A 22,103-nucleotide genomic window follows, 5' to 3' on the forward strand; every position below is an offset into this window, starting at 1 on the left:
CCATGCGCTCTTTATAACGCGCCAATCGTATTAGGCTGAAAATAGCATTAATTTTTCAAAAAGGCCAATTTTCATTGAAAATGAACAAAAAGTCTAAAACCATATTTTGAGCGTTTATTCAGCCCAAAAAATCTATTTTTCATTTTTTGTTAAATTTCTATTAGTCCATTTTGATTTTCTTTTGAGTAATGATTTGAGTAATGAAAAATCATAGGAATTTGTAGAAAACACTTTTCTTCAACGATTACACCCATTTTTAACACAATTTGTACGTGGAATACATAGAAAATCAGCGATTCGCTTAGGTGGCGCATAATAGGGAATGTTCCCCTACAACCGATCTAAACAAAACTTATACCAATAGAAACCTTGTAGTGTCATTATTTCTTCTCTCTTCTCTTCTCTTCGAATCATTATTTCTTCTCTCAGCTTGGCTCTCTGCCCAAATCACCACCCACCGTACCTACTCGGAGAGCAAACAAACACGTTTTGCTTGACACGCTGCTTGTGGTTCTAGAAATTCAGGAATGATTTTACGTTTATAATTTTCATATTTTTGTGAAATCTCACAGCGTGAATTGTTGCACCTCACTAGAATGTAGATTAAATTAGCTTTCCAATGAATATACTTTTGATTGGTCCAAACAAAGTAAAAGCACTGAAAATCCGGGTACAACCTGACGGTGGACCACAAAAACAGATGAAATTTCAACTTGTGAAAAAATCACGCAAAGTAGTCAACTTTGCAAAATTCCAGTAAAATCATTTTTTGTTGCATAAAAAATCTAAAGACAACAAAATGTTAGAATATTAATAAATTTTGTTGTCATATTTTTTTTCAAAAACTCTACCACCGCTCAAACAGTTTTTACTAGCAATCTAATGAAAAGTAGGTTTTTCAGACCACTTTTTTTTAACTTTTTATTACCATTTCATTAAAAAAAAATGTTTTCTCATGGCTTCATGATGTAGACAATAACTTCAGCTTTCATATGCATAAGGCAAATATTTTTTTGGATGCGCAATATATGAACAACAGCAGTTTTCCTGAGGCATGTTTTTTCAGTTTTTTTTTTTCTTTCATGCTGAATAACGATAAAACTAGTAGCTTTAGCTATATATAATGTTCTGAATATATTTTACTGACATTACAAGGTTTCTATTGATATAAGTTTTATATTAAAAGAATTATAATTCAATCGACTAAGACCAATTTTACTTTTGGAGTGTCAAATTGACACTCTTAGTCGGAAAAGGGAGTTTTTTTGTGCAGGCTTCCAGGGATCGTCCATAAAAAAAAGTAAAGATACAGTATTCAAGAACTTTTGAAATCATTTGGGGTCCTCAGGAAATTTTTGTTTTTTGAAGCTTCTGAAAAAAGTTACAAGCCTTCAAACTTGCAATAGTTTCAAAATGACACTCTAATGCGGATGAGTGTTACAAGTTCAGTGTTGTGAACAAATCATTTGTAATAATGATTTTTCACTCACAATTTCGAATTTTGAATTCAGAAAAAGTAATTGTGAACTAAAATTATGAATCGTGAATTTTTAATTGTTTATTCTAAAATTTTATTAATAATTCGGATTTAAAGTACAGATAAGGAATCTGAAATATAAACAGCAAAAATTATTTGAATACGTATGGGGTAAATGTACCCGAACTTGGCCCCTAAGGCATGGTTTACTATATTTCCCATGATTGTAGTCTTCCTGTAATATGTACCTTCAAAACTCCTTAGACAAATATGATTGCTTACTAGCCTGAAATGTAGTAAAAATATATCCTAGCTTTAAAGCGGTGGATAATATGAGATAAACCTGATCAAACTATTAATTGAAATGCTCCTTATTGTGGCCCCCGTTCCGAATTGTGGCCCTTTATGAGTTCCTTAAATTGGCCGCCTCTAGAAGAAATTTGCCTCACTAATACAACAACAGCCCCCACGAATTCGTTGATAATATCCTGGAAGGAAGCACAACAATGTTCTGTGTTGTTTTCAAAAAGTCGAAAGTACGAAATGTCAAACAATTTTTAGAATTGATATTTGCGTGAAGAATTATAATCTTACGTAAAAAAGTTTCACTTGTTTGTTTCAGTTTTTGGTGTGTTCAAAATTTCTATTATCAGAATGACAATCTAGAACAAATAGGTTCCACAATATTGCATAAGTATGTTTATTAGCCGAGCAAACAAATCGTTTGTTCAATTTATTAAAATGAAATCATGATGGATCTGTTCCCATTGAAGTTAACATACGATAGTGAATGTTCACGTTTTTTTTTATTCCACTCCCATAAAAGGAGGAGAGACATTTTAAAACCATTATGACCGAGGCAAGGAGCAAGCTAAAGCTAAAGCTCAAGTAAGCGAACGATTCTTTGAATAATACCTACATATTTAAAATGTCGCCCTTAGGAATTTTCTAGCAATCGTTTGAGTACACCCGGATAGCAAAACAAGACAAACTATCGCTCACTCCAGCCAGCCTGATAGAAATAGATTGCATCTCACTTGTTCGTTTGGGGACTATAGCCAATGGAAGCGAACAACAAATATACAAGCTGGGTGAAATTCAAGCTGCATCCCACTCGCACTCATGCAAAATCATCATCCAAACTCGGCAGCGCTTCCTTCGCATATTCCTATCCTAAGGAAAACGAACGTCGTCACATCTGCTGATGCACAGTGATCCATAATATAAAACAAACTTGGTCAAAATATTATTTTTGATTCACATGAAATTGAAAACAATAAAATTTAGCTCTTATTAACATATTTTTTCAACATTGTAATGCAATTACTTTTTTTAATCAACATAATATTTAGAATGTCATAATTTGAACTTTGTAACCATTCCTTTCAAAGCGACACATATACAGCAAATGTTTATCTCCAGCACAAATAAAATGAAATCAAAATACGTTGAACCTTATTTCCAATTGTAGATGTTTTTTTGGGTATGGATAAAGTAACTTCAACGTTGAGATCCAAGATATCGATTCGGATCCGAATCCTGTTGATTTCGTGCTCCGAAGTTGAGAGGAAAAGTTCTAGAAATTTACCAAAGGCAGCTAAACTTTTAGTATTATAATTCCAAGTAAGATGCCAAATACGCTTGAGAGATAAATAAATTGATTATAGTCCAAAATACATTTATGGTATTTTTAAGTTATTTCAATCATTCTTTTTACTTTCGACCGGTTTTAAATTTCCAGACCACTGTGCACTAACGGCCGACGATTTGGCTGCCGGCTGCCGGCTACCGTCTGCCTGCTGATTTCGTTCTCACACATACATACAAACCTCAATTAGTGGAATTTCATGCCAAGATTAGGCGAAAAAAATGTTTATATTTTCTTCAATTTAAGATCAAATATGTACGTTGTTTGGAGAAGGTTATAATTTTATATTTTTTGCCACGTTTTGTTTTAACCAACGGTATTCTTGAGTGATTTTTTCATAGGGAAGTGTGTTTTTAAAATCGATCCGAAGGTGGCAGATGCACTAGCAAGGTAGGTTCATTTCAGATTTTTTCCGAAAATCGTTATTTTACTTCCAGTTCGTCATGTGAAAAAAAATTATTACGCAGTAATTTGGATTCAATTGCGGACAAATGCTATGCAGAATGTAGACAAATGCGATTTTCTTTTATGTTTGATTTATTTTATATTTTTAGGCATATGTTTGACATATAAATAACCAAAATGCATTTTGGCATGCCAAGATAAGGAGCATGCCAAGTTAAGGCTCACTTTCCCTGTACGTATTTAAAATAATTCAAAAATCAACATCGAAAACATTCTTACTTGTGTTAAAGTAGTATGTATGTATGTATGTATGTCAAAATTATATTATAGTAAAAATCATAGAGAAGGCCACCGAAATTATTTTGCTAAATTAGCATTTTTAAAAATATCTTAAATTATTTCTGAACTTTGAAAAGCTTAAAAAACAATCAAAATTATGAAGACATTGACTTAGCTATGAATTACGTAGAAATATTCTTGCGACACAATGCGACACAACACAAACCACCCTAAGTAGCCATGCAGGCGATTCCTTCAGTCTGCTATAGGAAGGCAGATTTCAAGAGCACGACCGGGAGAGCCATGGGTTTTGTTCGATTTAAGTTCTCCCGAGGGGTTGTGGGCAAAGTTGCCAAAAATAATTCTGTGGTTTTGCGAATAAAAATTCTGATTTTCTGTGATTTAACCCAACAATTATGTGACGGTTTTCTGTTATGGGCGTGTGATATAGCTCAGTTGTCAATTCAGTTGCTTCTTTAGCCGAGGTCCGTGAGTTCGAGCCCGAGAGTAAAAATAGATCACAGTTGTACCGGATAAGTTTTTCAATAACTGTCCGCCAACTTCAACGTTGATATAAAGTCGCGAATGCCATAAAGATGGTAAAATGAATATAATCGAAACAAAAAAATACCAATTTTCTCATATTTCTTCATGGCTGAATAGGAAATAAAATTTTTTATTGTTACAGAAAAAATATAATTAGTGAAATCTGTGAATATTGACGATCGTTATTGTTTGTATACAAGTCATGCTTTTTTTCGTCATTTTCATTCGTTGATTTTAAAGTGTTAAAAAGAGCTTTAGTGACTAATATTGTCAATTGCATGAATTCAACATCTTCAACAAACTGCGCAGATTGCACCTATTTAGACCCCCGTGCAAATAATTTGCGCACAGTAAAATCTGCTCACATAGACAATGACACATATCGATATTCTTTACATCTTTGGATAAAATTGAATTAAAAACTATTGCGGCTGATGTGTCAGTAAAAATGGTCAGTGAATCCATAATGTTTTGGCTAATTTTTCAGTAATTCGAAAAACGCCCGATTTATTTGTTCCACTTACATTCTTGTACCCTAATGTACAGAATGCATTCTGTTTTCTGTTCGTTTCTTTTCATTTGTTGATCGGTCAATTTTCGTTATTAAACTCCTTGGTTCGCATTTCATAATAATTTTCGCCAAAACAATACCGATTAAGCCGTTTGGAAATGTGATTCGAAAATCAGAAGCGAGCAACGGCTGATTTGAAAAACTGACACGGGTTGTCTATGTGTGCGTCAGTGCGAAAATATTTCTGCGTGGAAATTATTTGCACAGGAGTCTAAATAGGTGCAATTTCCGCAATATTGTATTTTTTACCTTCGCTAAGTCCCCGTACACGATCAAACAAATCGACTGTTCCAGCACTGATCCAAATAATCGTTTGGAATTTTAGTGATTCTTCGTTCAAATTTTTTTTTCCAACAATGAGTGCTAATGACATGTCGTGCAATAAATGTTCGAAGCCAGCAGGAGACAACGATAGCATCAAGTGTCAAGGCTTTTGCGATATCGTCGTTCACTTCAAGTGTGCTGGCCTCAGCTCTTCGCACCTCAAGGCCAAAGGGGAAGTGAAAGGTTTCCATTGGTTATGTGAGGAATGTACCAAGTACTTAAAGAACGCCACCTTGAAACGCCTTATGGTGTGTTATGAATCCGTGTACCGCGATTTGCGTGAAAAACATTCCGCTGTGCTTGCCGACGTCCAAACTGAATTCGCGAAGTTCAACGCCAGCCTGGAAAAGATTTCTGGAACTTGTCCGAACATTTCTTCGACCAAAGTAAGCCCTTGGCCGAAGCTTGACAGCCAATCGGTTAAACGACGTCGCATGGATTACCCTCTTAAAACCCCTCACGAGCCAATTATGACTCCAGCAGTTGGTACAAGGGCAACAACGTCTAAGAGCATCGCGACTGTTGCACCTCCGGAAAAAAAGTTTTGGATCTACTTAGCCAGACTTCACAATACCGTGACTGAAGCTGATATCGAGGACCTTGTCAAGGAATGCCTATCCTGCGATGCTGCTGAGGCACACCTTTTGGTAAAAAAAGACTCCGACTTATCCCAACTCAAGTCGGTCTCTTTTAAAGTCGGCGTTGACTTAAGCCTTAAATCCGCGGCTTTAGACGCTAGTACATGGCCTGCTGGAGTGCTATTCCGAGAGTTCGATGATTCTGGGTCAAAAAACCTGTTCAGACAATCTTTCCAAGTCCGCCATTTCTAAAAGGCTCTCACAAGCCAAGCTACACCGACAGCTGCACCCAGTCGATTTACTCCTACTGTGGGAACCGGTACTCCGGGGTTCTAACCCCAGCTTCTATTAGCGATGGATCCTCAGTTCACCCTACCCCGCTTCTACACGACGACGACGACCCTACATCTGCTCTTCTTCGCATCGACAATGGTCCTTCAACGGGACGCAACGAATTGGGCATTTTGGAGACCTCGGAGCACTTCGCCTCAGTCGCGCTGATTCCGGCCAGCGTCATCAGTCGTCCCGGCCCTGAGTTCGATTGTTGTGATGAGGTAATCCAGCCTGCATTCTCAGGCAAGTACAAACGTTGTTTTAGAACCTTCCCATTGCGTGATGAAATTTTAGTTTCCAGCTGCTCAGACATGGCATGCTCTGACCTGAATCACCTGCTGCCTGCCTTCGAGTACGATCGTACTACAGCGTCTTCATGGGCTTCTTCACCGGGACGCAACGACTGTGGCACTTCGGAGACCCCTGAGCCCATCGACTCAGTCGCGCTGATTCCCGCCTGCGTCATCAGTCGTCCTGGCCCTGAGTTCGATTTTGGCGACGGGGTTCTCCAGCCTGCAACAACGGGCAAGTATCCATTTTATGTTGGCCCTGCTCCTCGTGATGGACTTTCCCTTTCCAGTGCATTGCGAGCCTATCACACTGCGAGCCTGATTTCCTACAAAATCAATTTAACCTCTTCGCACACTGCACTGGTGTGATATAAACTGCCTGCCTTTGAATCGCACACATTTAATCTTTTCTCCTGTGGTCGGGACGATTTCCTCCTGTATCTTCAACAGCTGAAAATTACAGGACGATCTCAGGACAGAAAAACACTACAGGAAAACAACTGTCAAAATCACCTGTAGGTTCGAAACAGTTTTCTCCAGTGGTTTACAGGAAGTTTCAAAATTCTCCTGTAGCCTCGAGAATGCTCCCTCACGACATTTACATAGAACTTGGGTATTTGTTATGCAGAAAATTAAAAACACCATTTTTTTTTTTCAAATTATAACATTTTCTCCTTTCCATCTTTATTCATGGTTCAAAGAGAAATGGATCAATTGTAATATTGATTAATAATAATAGTAATATCAATTGAGCCTGGGTGTTCGTTTAAGCATTTTGTCTGAAAAATAAAAACAATTTAGTTAGTCAATTTAGTTTCATGCACATATGAATTATTTAAAAAATTACCTCCTTCAGCCTTTTGATTCAGTTCTTGCAGGTCATTTGGGGTTTCCGGACAAGCAACCTGATAAAGTACTGGAACAACGAATGCAGCAAAGCCCAATTATGTCCTTTTTGTTCGACTTCGAACACCACCAGTGGATCCTCTGGAACAAAAAGGCCTTCGGCAACTCCCGCTGTTTTTGTGCATTCTACGAAAATGAAAATTATTATTTCGATACTGATAACATATATGTATACATATGTAGATAACTTACTGAGCTTTCGATGCTGGATTCGATGATGAAAGATTGACAAAAACGAACATGACAATTCCTTGAAGTTTTCTTCTGGACTTTGTCGTCACCGCTTGAATATTTCTACCACACACGCGGTATCTTACTCAACAGCACAAGATGAAAAAGGATAAAAATTAAAAAGCGCGACAGAAAACGGTTTACAGCTGATACGATTCTACGTAATACAGGACACTTGTTCGAGTTCCTGGGCGTTCGTAGACATTTCATCGCGAATTTCAGGAGATAAATATGAAGCGTCCCGAGATTCGGGTGAGTTCCTACTCGAGTTTCGTATGAATTGAGCAGCTTTCCTGTGATACAGAGAATCATGGTCCCGAGCAGGATAAATGCAATCTTATTGTGCAGTAAATGTGCAGTCATCAGCTTTTCAAGAAAGCGGCAGCCTTTTTCCGCTGAGTACTTCCTCGGAGATGAGCCAATCGCACGCGTAGAACACATCAATGATCTGGGTGTAATTCTAGACCGGAAGCTGGAATTCAGGACACACACAAACTACGTTGTCGACAAAGCCTCGAGAAGTCTTGGATTCTTATTTCGAGTGTCCAAGGACTTCAAGGATGTGTATTGCCTGAAAAGTTTGTATTGCAGTATTGTTCGCTCTATCCTTGAATATGCATCAGCTGTTTGGTGTCCCTACTACCAGAATGGGGCCGAACGGATCGAGGCTATACAGCGGCGCTTCCTGCGATTCGCCCTTAGACACCTGCCTTGGCAAGACCCGTTTCACTTGCCAAGCTATGAACATCGATGCCGTCTCATAGACATTGACACTCTTCAAGCCCGCAGAAACGCAACACGAGCTTCCTTCGTCGCCGATCTCTTGACATCGCGAATTGACTGCTCCACGCTCCTAGAAGCCATTCCTCTAAGTGTGCGACCCCGTGGACTTAGAAATCAAGATCTTCGATTGTATGTTCCCATTCGTTCGAACAATTATGGAGCTAATAGCGCTATCATCGGTGTAATGAAAACATTCAACCGTTTTTCTGAGCACTTCGATTTCGACGTTTCGAGAGATGTTTTCCGTACTAAAGTTTTAAGTGTATTGAGAACCCTGTAATTAGACTTAGTACTCTTTTTATATTAATTTTAAGTTATCATTTGGACCAATATGTGTTCCGTTGATTTGTAATAAATAATAATAAATAAATAAAAAATATGTATTTCCAAAATTCTGGGTTCCGTGACACAGATTCTGTGATGAAAATGTGCTCAAAATTCTGTGACGTTATAGATTTTTCTGTGATTCCGGTAACCTTAGATGTGGGTTGTGTGAAGCTGCTGACTTGCTTGCTACAAATCGTTTGAAAATTTGGTCGAAGACATCTTTTATAAAATTCAGAAAATGTTGTTGCAATTTTTTTAAAAACCTCAAAAAAAACATATCAATCGATTCTAGAGATTTGAATCTTTCGATGAGTGTAAAACAAAGTGGCCAGGTTAGATGAAAATTTTATGAATCATAAATAACAAAACGAGAAATGCGCGCATCATAACAGCCGGGTACGAAAACTACGATAATTTCCTGTTACGGATAACAGTAATGTTTGAGATACTATGTGTATTCAGTTATAATGAAGTGAAGGTCCATTTTTCACAATTTCAAAACTTATAAAATATTATTAGGCCAAAGTAATCGGCAGAGGTGGGAATTTTAAAGTGATGTCTTTTTTCACACCAACTTCTCTATCATTTCTCAGGTGAAAATTTTATTAAAACGACTTAAATTCATAAAAACAGAAGGATAAATCGAATTTGCGTGAAACTTAAAATTTAAGGTGTTATGGCAAACAAGACTGCGCAGACTGATAAAATTTCAGCTTTTCTTTTTTCCAATCGTATTTTTTTATTGGGATTTTAAACCGGCTGGTTTATTCATCCCCATTTTCCAATCGTATGCCCCTTCGGATGACTATAAATATTTTTTTTATAATTCATTTAATTTTCACAAATTTTCACTAAAACCACGTCCACGACCACGTGTTTAACGCTCAAATTTAGAATGCTGTTAACTTTTGAGAAAAACCGAATATCCAAGCGAAAGGTCATTCTTTTTATTTGCTGACTCCCAAATTACGATAAGAATGCATAATTATATCAAACTAAGTGATTCCATACGAACTCCGTTTCGCTTTAAACTTGGAATATATAATAAACAGTTTGTATTAAAGTAAATTGCCAAACATTTTTCAGATGCACTTCCGAATTCATTGTTAAGTAAAAATTTCAAAAAAAAATGGACGATCAGTTTTTCTGTCATCTGCTACTAAATTTGAAATCAGGAATAAATTGACCATGCCAAAAAAAACCCCCATGTATAAATTATTTCCAAATTGTTAAAGCCTATTCGGTGGCCTCTTTAAAATCTTTGCTATCTGAAATCGATTGCCTTCCCTCAAAACTCCCGTGTGCAAATTTTCAAAGCAATCCATTGCATAATAACGTCAATATTGCTAAAAATAGTGAAAAAATAACTAATATGGACGACCTCTTTCGTCAACCCCTGGCAAAACATCTGACATCTGAAATCGATGCCCATCCTTGAAAAGTACTTCAACTTCAATGGCTTCTAAAATCTCAATGCTTACAGATAATTATACCTCTTGTACATCAAAAGTTTTAAGGTTGATGGGACACCAAACTGACGTAGTCAGTAAAATTTTTGGTTTTACCAGTTATTATTAAATTTACAAAAACATGCGATTTTCACCCTACTAAGAAAAAGGGGTAAGTTGCAACAAACTCTGTAATTAATGAAAAATCAAATGAAAACGTTTTAAAATTTCTAGTTTTTGATACATTTGTGATGTCGTAACGCATAAAGCACCAATTGTAGTAATTTTTGGTATTGTTCGAAATAAATTTTAAATTTTTTCTGTCGAAAATGTTTTTAAGAAAAAATTGTTAATCTGCTGCATACATTTAGGGGTAAAAAATGCTTCGAAATTTTGTATTAGCTTAAATCATGAAAATAAATCTTAAGATGGATGAAATTTTAATGTTAACAATCGTATAATGAAAAACAATCATATCCCAGCATATGGAAACGCGATTAATGAGATTTGCATTTTGTTGCATTTTGCCCCAGACAGCAAACTGAATTATAAAAATATTTATTTTAAAAAAAATTGGTGATTGTTCGAAAAATATTTAAACGCCAACAGTGTTGGTATAGGATAATGGAAGCAATATAAAGTTTGTAGGTGATATCATTAAGCCAATCCGCCATACTAGGTAAAGTTTTTTATGTCATCGAAAAATGTAAAAAATTGTACATCTATTGCTCGATTTTTTAAATTTTTTATGACAATTAAAAACTTAAAAAAAACTCTTTCATGATGTTAAAAACTATGTCATCATCAATTTGTTATCATTCAATGATAACATTATAACAGTATATTGAAATTGAAATAAAAATTGAATGAGTGTTGTGGTATATAAATGTTGCATCTAACCCTGCTTTTGCATGATGACGGTATATCGAAAAGCAGACTTTCAAAAATTGAATTGATCAAGCAGAAAAAATCTGTTCAGGCGACGATGGTTTTATGCATAAATTGTATTTTCTTGAAATTTTCATGTAAACCTCACTCAAACCCTTATATAAAAACATTATTTTCTACTTTTTAATGTGAATCTTAATTTTCAATTAAGGTAAAGTGTCAAAAATAAAACCTAAAAAAAAAAATTAAGGTACAGAGAGGTAAGTTCAAACGGATTACCGTCAAACGGGGCATCATGCAACAGCGGGGTTGACTTTTTATCAAGATTTGTACCAGAATGAATGTTCGAAAAATAATTGTGATGCCGTTTCTACAGAAACATCAAGGAGATGGTTTTGACATGATAAAGCTTCATCGTTTAATGCCAAAAAACTCAATTCTCCCTGAATATCCCATTTGTACCCAAGAGCCCCAACCCGACAATTCTGCCTAAGGGTCACCCAATCGAAGATTGGTTCGGAACTTTGAGCTCATTGGTGTACCAAAGTAATCGAAGAGCCAAGATCTACAAACAATTGATGGTAGAATCAAGAGATGTATTCACAAAGTTGACATGTTCACGACCATTTAGATCACCGCTGGATATAATTTTTCGTTGATTTTGTTCGGTGATGTTTTTTTTTTAAAATACGTTTTACGTTTTAGTCTTTTTATTCGACCATCCTCAGAAAAATATCTTTTGTCGGTCCATGGGCTACGAAAGCGTAGAATATATGCACTTTTTACTACTGAAAAACTAGCGCCGAATAAAAATATGACAAATTATTTTACACACCTGTAGCAACAAAAATAAGAGTTTCGATTTTTTTTTATTTCAAATATTCGTTCATGACATTGATGCTGCGCTGAAGTTACGCACTTTTTGGTAGTTCAAACTAGTAAACCTGCGTATAAGAGCAAGTTCACTGGTGTTTGGAAAAAGTGGTAGAAAATTTGACATTTTGAAGATTTTACCATGCAAAAATGTTTTCAAGATCTTTGAGCGTTGAATTTTTTTACAGCACTGTTTCTATTTCAGCCGTATGTGATAGAAATATTGTTATTTTTGCATCACAGCATGCGAAACTACAACACGTGTTGTTAAAAAACTTAAAAAGGCCACAGTTCTTGAAAATGTTTTTACCTGGAAAATTTTTCAAAATGTGCTAAAAGTGACAACATTTCTACCACTTTTTCCCAACACCAGTGAACTTGCTCCTAAGGGAAGCGACATGACATCTGATCCCTCTCTAAATAAAACATCTGGCCACATCCCTAAAGCTTGGACAAAAAAAATCCTGAGCACTGTTTTGTGGTTGTAAAGTGAACACCCAGTAAATCCAACAAAACAACATTGAATTTGATGCCCAGTAGATAGCGTTAAACGGTATTAAGTACTAGAATTTTGTTAACAATCACAAAGTTTTCTAACAATGAACACAAACCACCAGAGCAGTTAAAAATTTGCTCCTTATCATAAATTCACATGGCGATCTTTTAAATTATTTGCTTGAAGTACAACAGCAATCACAATACTCTCCTCAGTTGAGTTTTCAATTAGAAAGTTAAAAGCTCCACGACCAAAGCTCGGATCGATTGAAATCGATTTTGACAGTTCTTTTGTATCGTGGGCGATTTTGTGTTTCAGACCTCACTTTTCTTACATGTAAGTTCACTAGTTCAAACTTTTAAACACCAGATCTCGATATTTTAAGCATTTTGAAACATTTAACATCAAAATTAAAATTTCAATTTTCTTGATTTTCTATGGTCTCCCCCTTAGTAGATTTCTAGGATAAATATCCCCTTAATCCAGATCGATTGAGTTGAAAATTTGCAGAAGTTACAGTTTTTTCATATCACTGTTTAACAGTTTTGAAAGAGGTGAATTGAACAAATTATTAAATATGGCACAGATATCCTGGATATAATGTAAGTAACCCCAACATAAATTTCCTACGCCAACAACAATACCTCCATGCCGTAGCTCTGTCTGACAATCGATACCCATAAATATTTCGAAAGAACCTTCTCTTTCAACGGGGTTCGTTGTTCGCAAATGTCCCCAAAGTGGCAGAAGGGTTTCCATCGGTCTGTTCAATTTGGGCAGTTGGCATTGAAATAAGAATAAGGTCTCATGAACGTGTTAACTATTTTCGGCATTGACCGCGTGCTGCTATTTCAAGATATGTACACAGAAACAAGACTCACCTTTCTTTCACCGGAGTGTGGCTGCTCGTTGCTGCCCAGAGAAATGGACTCAATCACCTGCACCTCGATGTCGTCGGTTCGAAGCGCCTGAACCGGGTGGTTTGCGTTTGGGGGTTGCAGGTGAGGCGCGACCGCATTTCCACTAACAACAGCTGACGATACTCGTGACGTCATTACTTCACCCGTCATCGATGTTTTCGGTAAGCAACGTCAAGTTTAAGCACCGAGAATAACGTCAAGGCTCCGAAACTTCAATAAAAAACGGCAACGACTTCCAGGCGGTTTTGAACTGTTTATTCATGCAATAAAACTCGAACGACAAACGACAGACAAAACAGCAAGGATTTCCGCGTAAGATTCGCTTGGAGTTGTAAACAGTTGAGATGTCACAATTTGGTTAAATATTTTCCACTGCCATTTACACATTTCACTTTTCCTTTTGTATTCAGAGACCAGTGAGTTGAAGAGCAGCCTGTCGGTGATGGTAGAGCACACAAACAACATGAACCAAAACACTTTTCCTTGAACACCCCCGCAATACTCCTACCCCATCAAAACAACTCTCACGTCACAACAGCACACAACCAAACATCAGCACGTGCTTTCTGGCACAATGCACGAGGTTTCTCTCTTGTTTTGATAGAAATGTTTGGAGAATTTTTCCCCTCCTTGCTCGAGAATACACATACCAGAATAAGAAAATGTGAAAACTACACCTACACCAATTGAAAAGGCATGAGAGCTTTCAAAGGCCTACATTTTTAAAATGGGTCGAAATAAATTTGAATTGATTGAAATATTCTAAAACATCAACTCAATTCAAAAATAATCAAAATTCAATGAACTAAAAGTATCTTACCCCGCAGCAACTGTTTATGTTCCTTACACAAAGCATAAGAACTTTTGAGAAATTCGGCAAGATTCATTTCACTGTTTGACAGAGGCAAGAAAACCTTCAATTCTCAGCTGATCCTTCGCAAAGTCATGGAGCACTCTGAAGATAAAATATTCGAAAAATCAATGCTAATCGAGGTTTGAAACCCCTCCGGCAAAACCATGCAAAGATATGGGGATATAAATACCGTTTTTTGTAGACAAAGTATGCTAAACAAAAACACGCTTTTCATGTCTAGTACATACTTTAACAAGTTTGTAAAAAAACAGTGCAGTGTTTTTGTGAAAAATTACAAGAGAGTTTAGTCTGTCTATGTCAGATTGTTTTTGGACTCAAAAAACTATTTCTAGGAGATTACATATTTTTCAAATTTTTTAGTAACAGAGAAAAGTTGGGCGTTCGCACTTGCTCCGGTGTCCCTTATTCAAATCCCGCAAATTTTGAGAAAACTAAATAGAAAAAATAATAATAATTTCTGGTATAACTGGAAGACGTTTAAGAGCTTTTGACATTGATGCTTATTTTTAATCATAAGTTAAAATTCAATAATTGAAGTTCCTGTTGGTTAAAGAAGGAAAAAAAAGTCAGTTCTACAAATTTTAGTACAATTAATTTAGGTTAAAAATATTGACATAAAGTTTACAAATAAATATTTACTTATAAAATACAAAACATTTGAAATGAAAATGGATGATCAGGTTACTCTGTAAGTAATCCCAATTTCTGAAGGTAAAATTCATTTTTTTCACAACAATGGTAGCGATAACAAAAAAACATTAATATTATTTTGGTGGCTCCAGAGAGTTGACAGACTCGGAGAACAAATGAAGATTTCAAAAAGCATTCGATGAATTTTCTGGCAACTTACTTTGGTTGCATTATTACCTAACATTTTTCCAAATGACAAAAAATTTGGTAGCCTTATTAAGTAGATTAGGTTTTAAATCGTTGACATAGAATGTCCAGGGTTAAACGAGCGAAAATTAATTGGGAAACCTCGTCAAATTTGATAACTGAATTTTTATCGAAAATTACATTTAAAACACTCTTAATGTAACCATGTTTTAAAATTGATTCAGGGAGAAAAATTTTCAAGGAACATACACAAGTAACATCTATTGTTTTTATAACTCTTCTGACCCCTTATGAAACTTAAACTTGGTCTAGTAGCCTGCTATAAAACTTTAAATGTTACTTGGGATATTTAGATTCAAATCAAGTAACTATCAACGATCATTTTCATTTTTGCGAATGCATGCTGTTCCATCTAATTGTTTCGCATACAGAATTCGAGCATCTAACTGAACTCTTGGCCTTTTAGTTCACCTTAACAATTTTACAGATTTAGCGATAGCATATTTGTAATATTTTTTAAAGTGGCTCCAGAGAGCAAAAAGTACGAGGACAAAAAGTAGTTTAAAAAACCAGTGTTTTTCGAATGGCTTTGGAATATACCGAGATCGAGGCCGTAGGAAGAACCGACTCATGGGGAGGGGGGGGTTTGGGTGACTGATTTTTACCTATGATTTTTGCCCAACAATTCACGAATACAAAAAAAAATTAAACTAATTATGTTTGTAACTAAATGATTAATAAAGCTTAGTTCTTTTAGAAATGGGACAGTTACGAATGCCTGTATCTCAAAAACTATTCGTTTGAACGAAATAGTTTCTATGAAGAAAATGAAGGTAATGTTATGATCTTTCATGAAAAAATTTGAAAAAAAATATTTACTGTTTTTTGTTAAGGAAATTTCTACTTTATTTTTGGTATCTCCCATTGGCCGGCGCACACTTTTCTCAGTCATGGTATTGATCAGTTTCTTCAACTTATACTTCGTAAAATCTATATTTTAGGTGGCTTCACCTTCCTTCTTCAATTTCTGATACTTTTCGGTCCAATACTTCTCTTTTAAAAGAAACTGGAAGCATTTCAGTGAATATACAGTTGTTTCTAAATGAACAAATTTGATTATTTTTGATCACATTTTTTAACGTTTTGTTTTTTGTACCGGTTTAACAGCTTAAGAGCTTTGGAACTATCAAAAAATGGTTGTTTGAGGTTGGGTTTCAATGAGTCATCACTAGGCAACACTTTCAGCTTATCGGAGAAAATTGTTTTGGACATTTCAGCGATCTACCCTTAGTTTTTCGTTTATTGAAAATTAAAAAGGCTGGTATGAGACTTGACTTCCTTGATGACCCTTAACCGTTGTTGCCGATCATGTGCTTCACTCCAATACTTGATTTGAACTTTGTGGACATTATTGACAGTGTTTGCATACTTATCCACCACAAAACTCGGTAATTCTTTGAATAATCAACGGTTTTGTCAGCTATCAATTTGATAATGAAGAATTTTAAAGGAAACTGTGCAAAATTATTTTTTTCTTTTTCTCTTGCATCGTACATATCTCAAAAACGAGTAAATTTTAAATTTTGAAAAAAATAGGTCGAATAGTACTTTTTACAGGCAACAAAATGCTGTCAAAATTTTTAATATCCAATAACTAGTTAACGAGCTATTAGCAAATGAAAGTGTCCCATTTCTAAAAGAACTAAGCTTTAATTTTCAAGAACTTTGACATTGAAAGTTTTCATATTGAATTGTAACTTTAGAAAATTGGTCCTAAACCTAAAAGGTGAGCTAAATTCGCTTTCATCGTTGGTAAAAATCTATGAATTTGTTCAAGAGTCTGGTAGATCAAATTTAGTTGATTTGGGCATAAGATAAGCTTTTCCTAGGAGAGTTTTCCTTTTCTTAAAATAAACATATTCTATATTCAAATCAAACAAGCCCAATCATCCAATCCAAACTATTTGGCAAATTCAATGATTTTAACCTTTGGTGAAAATAAATTAAATTTTCAAAAATAAATTTAAGATAAAAATCATCAGATTAAATATTCTTGATGCAAACTTGAACCAAATTCATGATTAAAGTATGAAATTTGGCTTTAATAAACTGCAGTATTAACACATTGCGGACCAGATTCGAGATATCTGGTTTTTTCGCTTGCCGCTAGCATGCTCCATTAAAAAGCACAATTCAAACGTAATGAATCTAACTTCACTTTACTCAAGTATCTGTATTAAATTAGCAGAAATTTGTTTACTGATTTCTGAAACATAAAATGCCTAATTTTGGTGTCTTTAATGTGTTGATAATGTTGAACAATACACTGAGAAATCATAGAATTTTGTGTAGATTTTTTAGGTGAAGATGTTTCTTTATCAGCAAATATTTTTCATAAAGAATCAATTCCATAATAAAAATCCTGTGGATGATTTTTTTTTTAATAAAATTTGGGTTTTTCGAATGAAACAAAAAACTCAAATTCTACCTTTTATTTGTGATTTTCAATTAAATTGCGTTAACCAACTTATTTTGTTTAAAAAATTTAAAACTTGAAATTGAACTGACAAGCAATCTTAACACATTACACGATGATATTTATGACCAGAAAGTCCGAAATTCGGCAAAGTCGCGAATGCCATAATGATGGTAAAACGACTATAATCGAAACAAAACAAAAAAAAACCGAAATTCGGCATTCTATATCTCGGAAACCCCTGGACTAAATTTTACAAATCTTAGTATTTTTATGTTAATGCAAATGCTTTGTTCAATTTTGTCGAATAAAGTTTAACACTCAAATTCAGTCCATTCGAGTTATACTTCGAAGTGTAACACACTGTTAGCAAACGAAAAAACGAAATATCTCGTATTTGGTTCGCAATGTGTTAAGCTCATGATCTCTTGAATTCCTCAACGATTAATGTTAATTTATTTCATAGTTAAACCTTTTTCTGAATTTTGAATTTGCATTTTGAATCTGAATTCAGAATCTGAATTCAAAAATTGAGCTTTGAATCTGTATCCGAATTTCCAAACAATTTCTGAAATGTACAAAAAATACGATTTCCGAATATTATTCCTGATCAGAATTTTATGACCCAAGTTTTCGAGCCCATGAATCTATTATTTGAATTCTGTAGTTTAGGTTTAATCTAAATTCACTATTTAAATTATTTATTATTATTCTGTATTGTGAATCAAAATTAAAATATGAATTTACATAGATCTGAATCTAACTTTTAAATTTTGGATTGCCATTTCAAAGCTTTAAATTTTTGAATTTTGTGTAAAAATTAAGTTTAATAACTTCAAAATTGAATATAAAACCAAATGTCTTTTTTCATATTCGGAAAACTATTATCAAAATATTGAAAATACATATGATCTCGAAAAACATGATTTAAATTTGATATGAAATGTAAAACAAAATTTGAACCAGGATTTCAAAGCAGTTTTTCATTTCTAATTTCTTATGATTATTTGAACTGAAAATCAAAAATCCTGAACTGGATACAGAGTCCGAAATACGAAAATGGGAAAAAGAATTTTGATTATGGTAATTATGGAATCAGAATTCAGAACCTTCGAAATGGGTATAATTTAATTCAAAATTTCATATTCAGACCTGTATTTCGATGAACAGGTTAGAAAATTTTGAAAAAGTGTAGCAGAAATTTGGACTTGGGATGAATTTTTGAGGTTTTGGCACAAGAGTTTTGAGTCTAGGTTGTTACTCTTGATTAACCTTGAATTGCAATCTAGTTTTTTTTTCAATTAAATTTCTCTGCAATTTAAATTTTCCAGTATTCTATGTTGTATTTAGTTCGCAGAAAATTTAAATCTAATTGAAGTCCCCCATAGATTGAAACTTTAAAAGGGCCAAGTTTTGCGAAATATAGGTGTTTTTTCATAATGGCTCCAGAGAGCAAATTTTTGTAGATGTTTAACACATCCCTTTTTCTGCCAATATGTCATTTGCTTCACTTACAAATCGTTTTTTTCGAGTAAAGTTCGATAGTTCAAAAAGCTCCAAGCAAAATTACGTTTTTTGTTCCTTTATCGTTCTAAAAAATCTCCAGAACTTAAAGAACTTCAAAAATGTTAAAGTTCTTTCTTTTGTGTGAATTAAAAAATCTTATCTTCCAAAAAATTATAACAATCTGCATTTATAAATTTTGTTTATCAAATGGTAGGTTTATATTTGACTCAACACCAATAAATTTAGATTAAACTAATGGAAATTTTGTTCAAGCTAATTTGTTTCTAAATATTTTCTTAGGTAAATTGTATCCAAAACTTTAATTTCTACAAGCAATACAACAATTATGGACCGAGAGGTCATTATACGCTTGTAGAATTGGGGAATTGGACAGTTCCATACAAAGAGTTGGCAAAAAGTATTATTTTATGTTTTAGACTCTGTTGTAAATTTTTAAAATCCCCCCTCTTACTTAAAAATTCTCCCGGCACATAAAAACTAACAGATATGTAAAAGGTCTTAATAAAACCAATTTTAGATCATTTCATACAAAAATTGTTCGAAAAAACCTCTTATTAAAGATTGGTGAATTTTCGACCTATTTTTTATTTCTTTTGAAAGTCGTTTATTGAACTAGGGTGAGTGCTCCTACTTTGGACCTAGAGCCTACTTTAGTCCTAAAATGCCGAAAATCGGAAGTACACTGGATTCTTTTTTGGAACGATCTTATTTTATACGCTTTTATTTTATCCGATTTTTTGAAACGATTTACATTTTGCCCGGTTGTTTTTAACTTTTTTTAAACGATTTCTTTTTTGCACGTTTAAAAAGAATCCAGTGTAACTCATTTCTTTTACATAGCTTCAAGACACTCCTTTGCAAATAATTAACTCTTATTCCTTCCTATCAAACCGTTATTTGCCATAAAAAGTAATACTAATATAATTTTTAACGTTTTTAAAAAAATAGCCTTTCTCTTTAGTGGTAAAACAGACAGCTCAATTAGTGGGAAGCATTTCGAGAAATCAGAGAAATTAAGAATAAACCACATAATTGAACAGGCCAAGGCCAGGCCAAATTGCCATAGCTGTGATGAATATGAACTATATTATCGAGTTTTGCTCAAATAATATATAATTTATGAAAAAATATTTTCCATTCAAATATATGTAATTTATTTTTTTTTCTTCCCTATATATTTTTTTCAATTTTTCAAAGTCTGATGTCTGTGGTGCGGATCCAAGATAATATGTTGAAATACTGGGTATATCTTGGTCAATTATTAGGTTTTTAACTAGTAGAAAATATAAAATAGCGATCCGATAAAGTTCAGTTTTTTTTTACATTTTGCCGCCTCAAAACCCATAGTGGCAGTGCAAATGTGGCTCCAGAGAGTTCAATATTTAAAATTAAAAAACACAGAAGTAAAACCTTTTGACTAAGGATCAAAGATGCAATAACTGCAAAAACTTTTTAAATTTGAATTGAAATTCATGAGCTCAAGTGTTAAAATAGTGTAGTATCCGTTCACAAAATGAACAAATACTCCTGTTAATCCTTACTGAGTTTCTTGTTTTTAATCGGAGGTAATTTATTTAATTCATTTAATTTTCATTTTCATTTAGTTCATGTAAGAAACACAATTAACTATTTTCAATTTCAAATGACGATGTGAGCTGAAATTGCTAATGTGAACTGAAATCCAAAGATACTTTTGTGTTCCGTTGGGTATAATAACTAATTTTGTTACATAAACTTATAAATTTTTCATTCTATTATGCATGACTTTGATACAACCAAAGCACGATTTTTATACAACCCGTCTCATTCCGGGTGACGTTTGATCAGCTGATTTTCGCTGTTTTTTTTTTAAATATGTCTTTATTTGTACCAATTCATCATTACATTTATATTACATTATTTCATTAAATTAGGTGTTCAGTTCAATGATGAACTGTCCAGAGCCCTATAGTTTATTAATCACTATAATTTATTTATTTGAATTAATTTTGCTGAGTGCAATCAAGTATTTTTATGTAGGAGAACATCCTGTAATGTCAAAAAATATTTTAAACTTACTACTAAAAACTAAAACTATCCTAAATTAAAACTAATTATAGAGAGAACGAATCTCTGCGATGGAAGACTGCATCGATTTGCCTCTGAAGTTGGAGATGATTTTGTTGGCCATCTCTTCGATCGATTCAATGCCTGCAATCCGATGAAGATCTTCGGTGCTGTGCCAAGGTGGAAGCCGCAAAATCATTTTCAGAACCTTGTTCTGAATCCTCTGGATGGCTTTCTTCCTCGTCGCGCAGCAGCTAGACCAAATCGGAACTGCATACATTATCGCTGGTCGGAATACCTGTTTGTAGATTAACATCTTATTTCGCAGACACAACCTGGATTTCCTGTTGATGAGAGAATAAAGAGATTTAGTATATTTATTACACTTAGATTGAATATCTTCAATGTGATTTTTAAAAGTAAGATTCCGATCAAGTGTAAGTCCCAGGTACTTCACGTGATCAGACCATTCTAATGAAACCCCATTAAAAGTTATGGAATGATTTTCATTAGGTTTTAAAAATTGAGCTCTTGGCTTATGGGGAAATAAAATAAGTTGAGTTTTGGAAGCGTTAGGAGAAATTTTCCACATTTTCAAGTAATTCAAAAAGGAATTTAAATTTTGTTGCAATCTACTGCGTACCACCCGTAAATTTCGACCTTTGGCTGAAAGCAAAGTATCATCAGCAAATAATCTTCTACCTTTTCCTTCTGGTACATCAGGAAGATCAGAAGTAAAAATATTGTATAAGATTGGCCCAAGTATACTACCCTGAGGGACCCCAGCTCTAATGGGTGTCCTTTCAGAGCATTTTTTTTTAAATATGTCTTTATTAGTCATTACATTTAAGTTACATTATTAAAGTTAAATTAAAGTGTTCAGATCAATTATGATCAGTTCAACTCTTTGATACAGTTAATTTTAAACATTGTTTATTTGATTTAAATTTGCTTAAGCAATAAATAATTTGATTTATAGGAGAATATCCTGTTGAGCAAAAAAAAAATGTATAAACTTAA

General features: G+C 34.2%; 1 protein-coding gene across 1 annotated transcript in view; it reads right to left on the minus strand.

Moving 5' to 3' along the window:
• Nucleotides 1-13,572, minus strand: part of LOC129740463 (endothelin-converting enzyme 1) — a 52,028-nt gene extending 38,456 nt beyond the window's left edge. The window contains exon 1 of the mRNA XM_055732147.1: nt 13,285-13,572. Within this exon, the coding sequence (XP_055588122.1) occupies nt 13,285-13,473 (189 nt within the window). The 5' untranslated portion in view covers nt 13,474-13,572. The remainder of the gene's footprint in view (nt 1-13,284) is intronic.
• Between the last annotated feature and the right edge of the window lie 8,531 nt (nt 13,573-22,103).

The sequence above is a fragment of the Uranotaenia lowii genome, chromosome 1 (assembly GCF_029784155.1).
Source record: "Uranotaenia lowii strain MFRU-FL chromosome 1, ASM2978415v1, whole genome shotgun sequence".
NCBI classification, from domain to species: Eukaryota; Metazoa; Arthropoda; class Insecta; order Diptera; family Culicidae; genus Uranotaenia; species Uranotaenia lowii.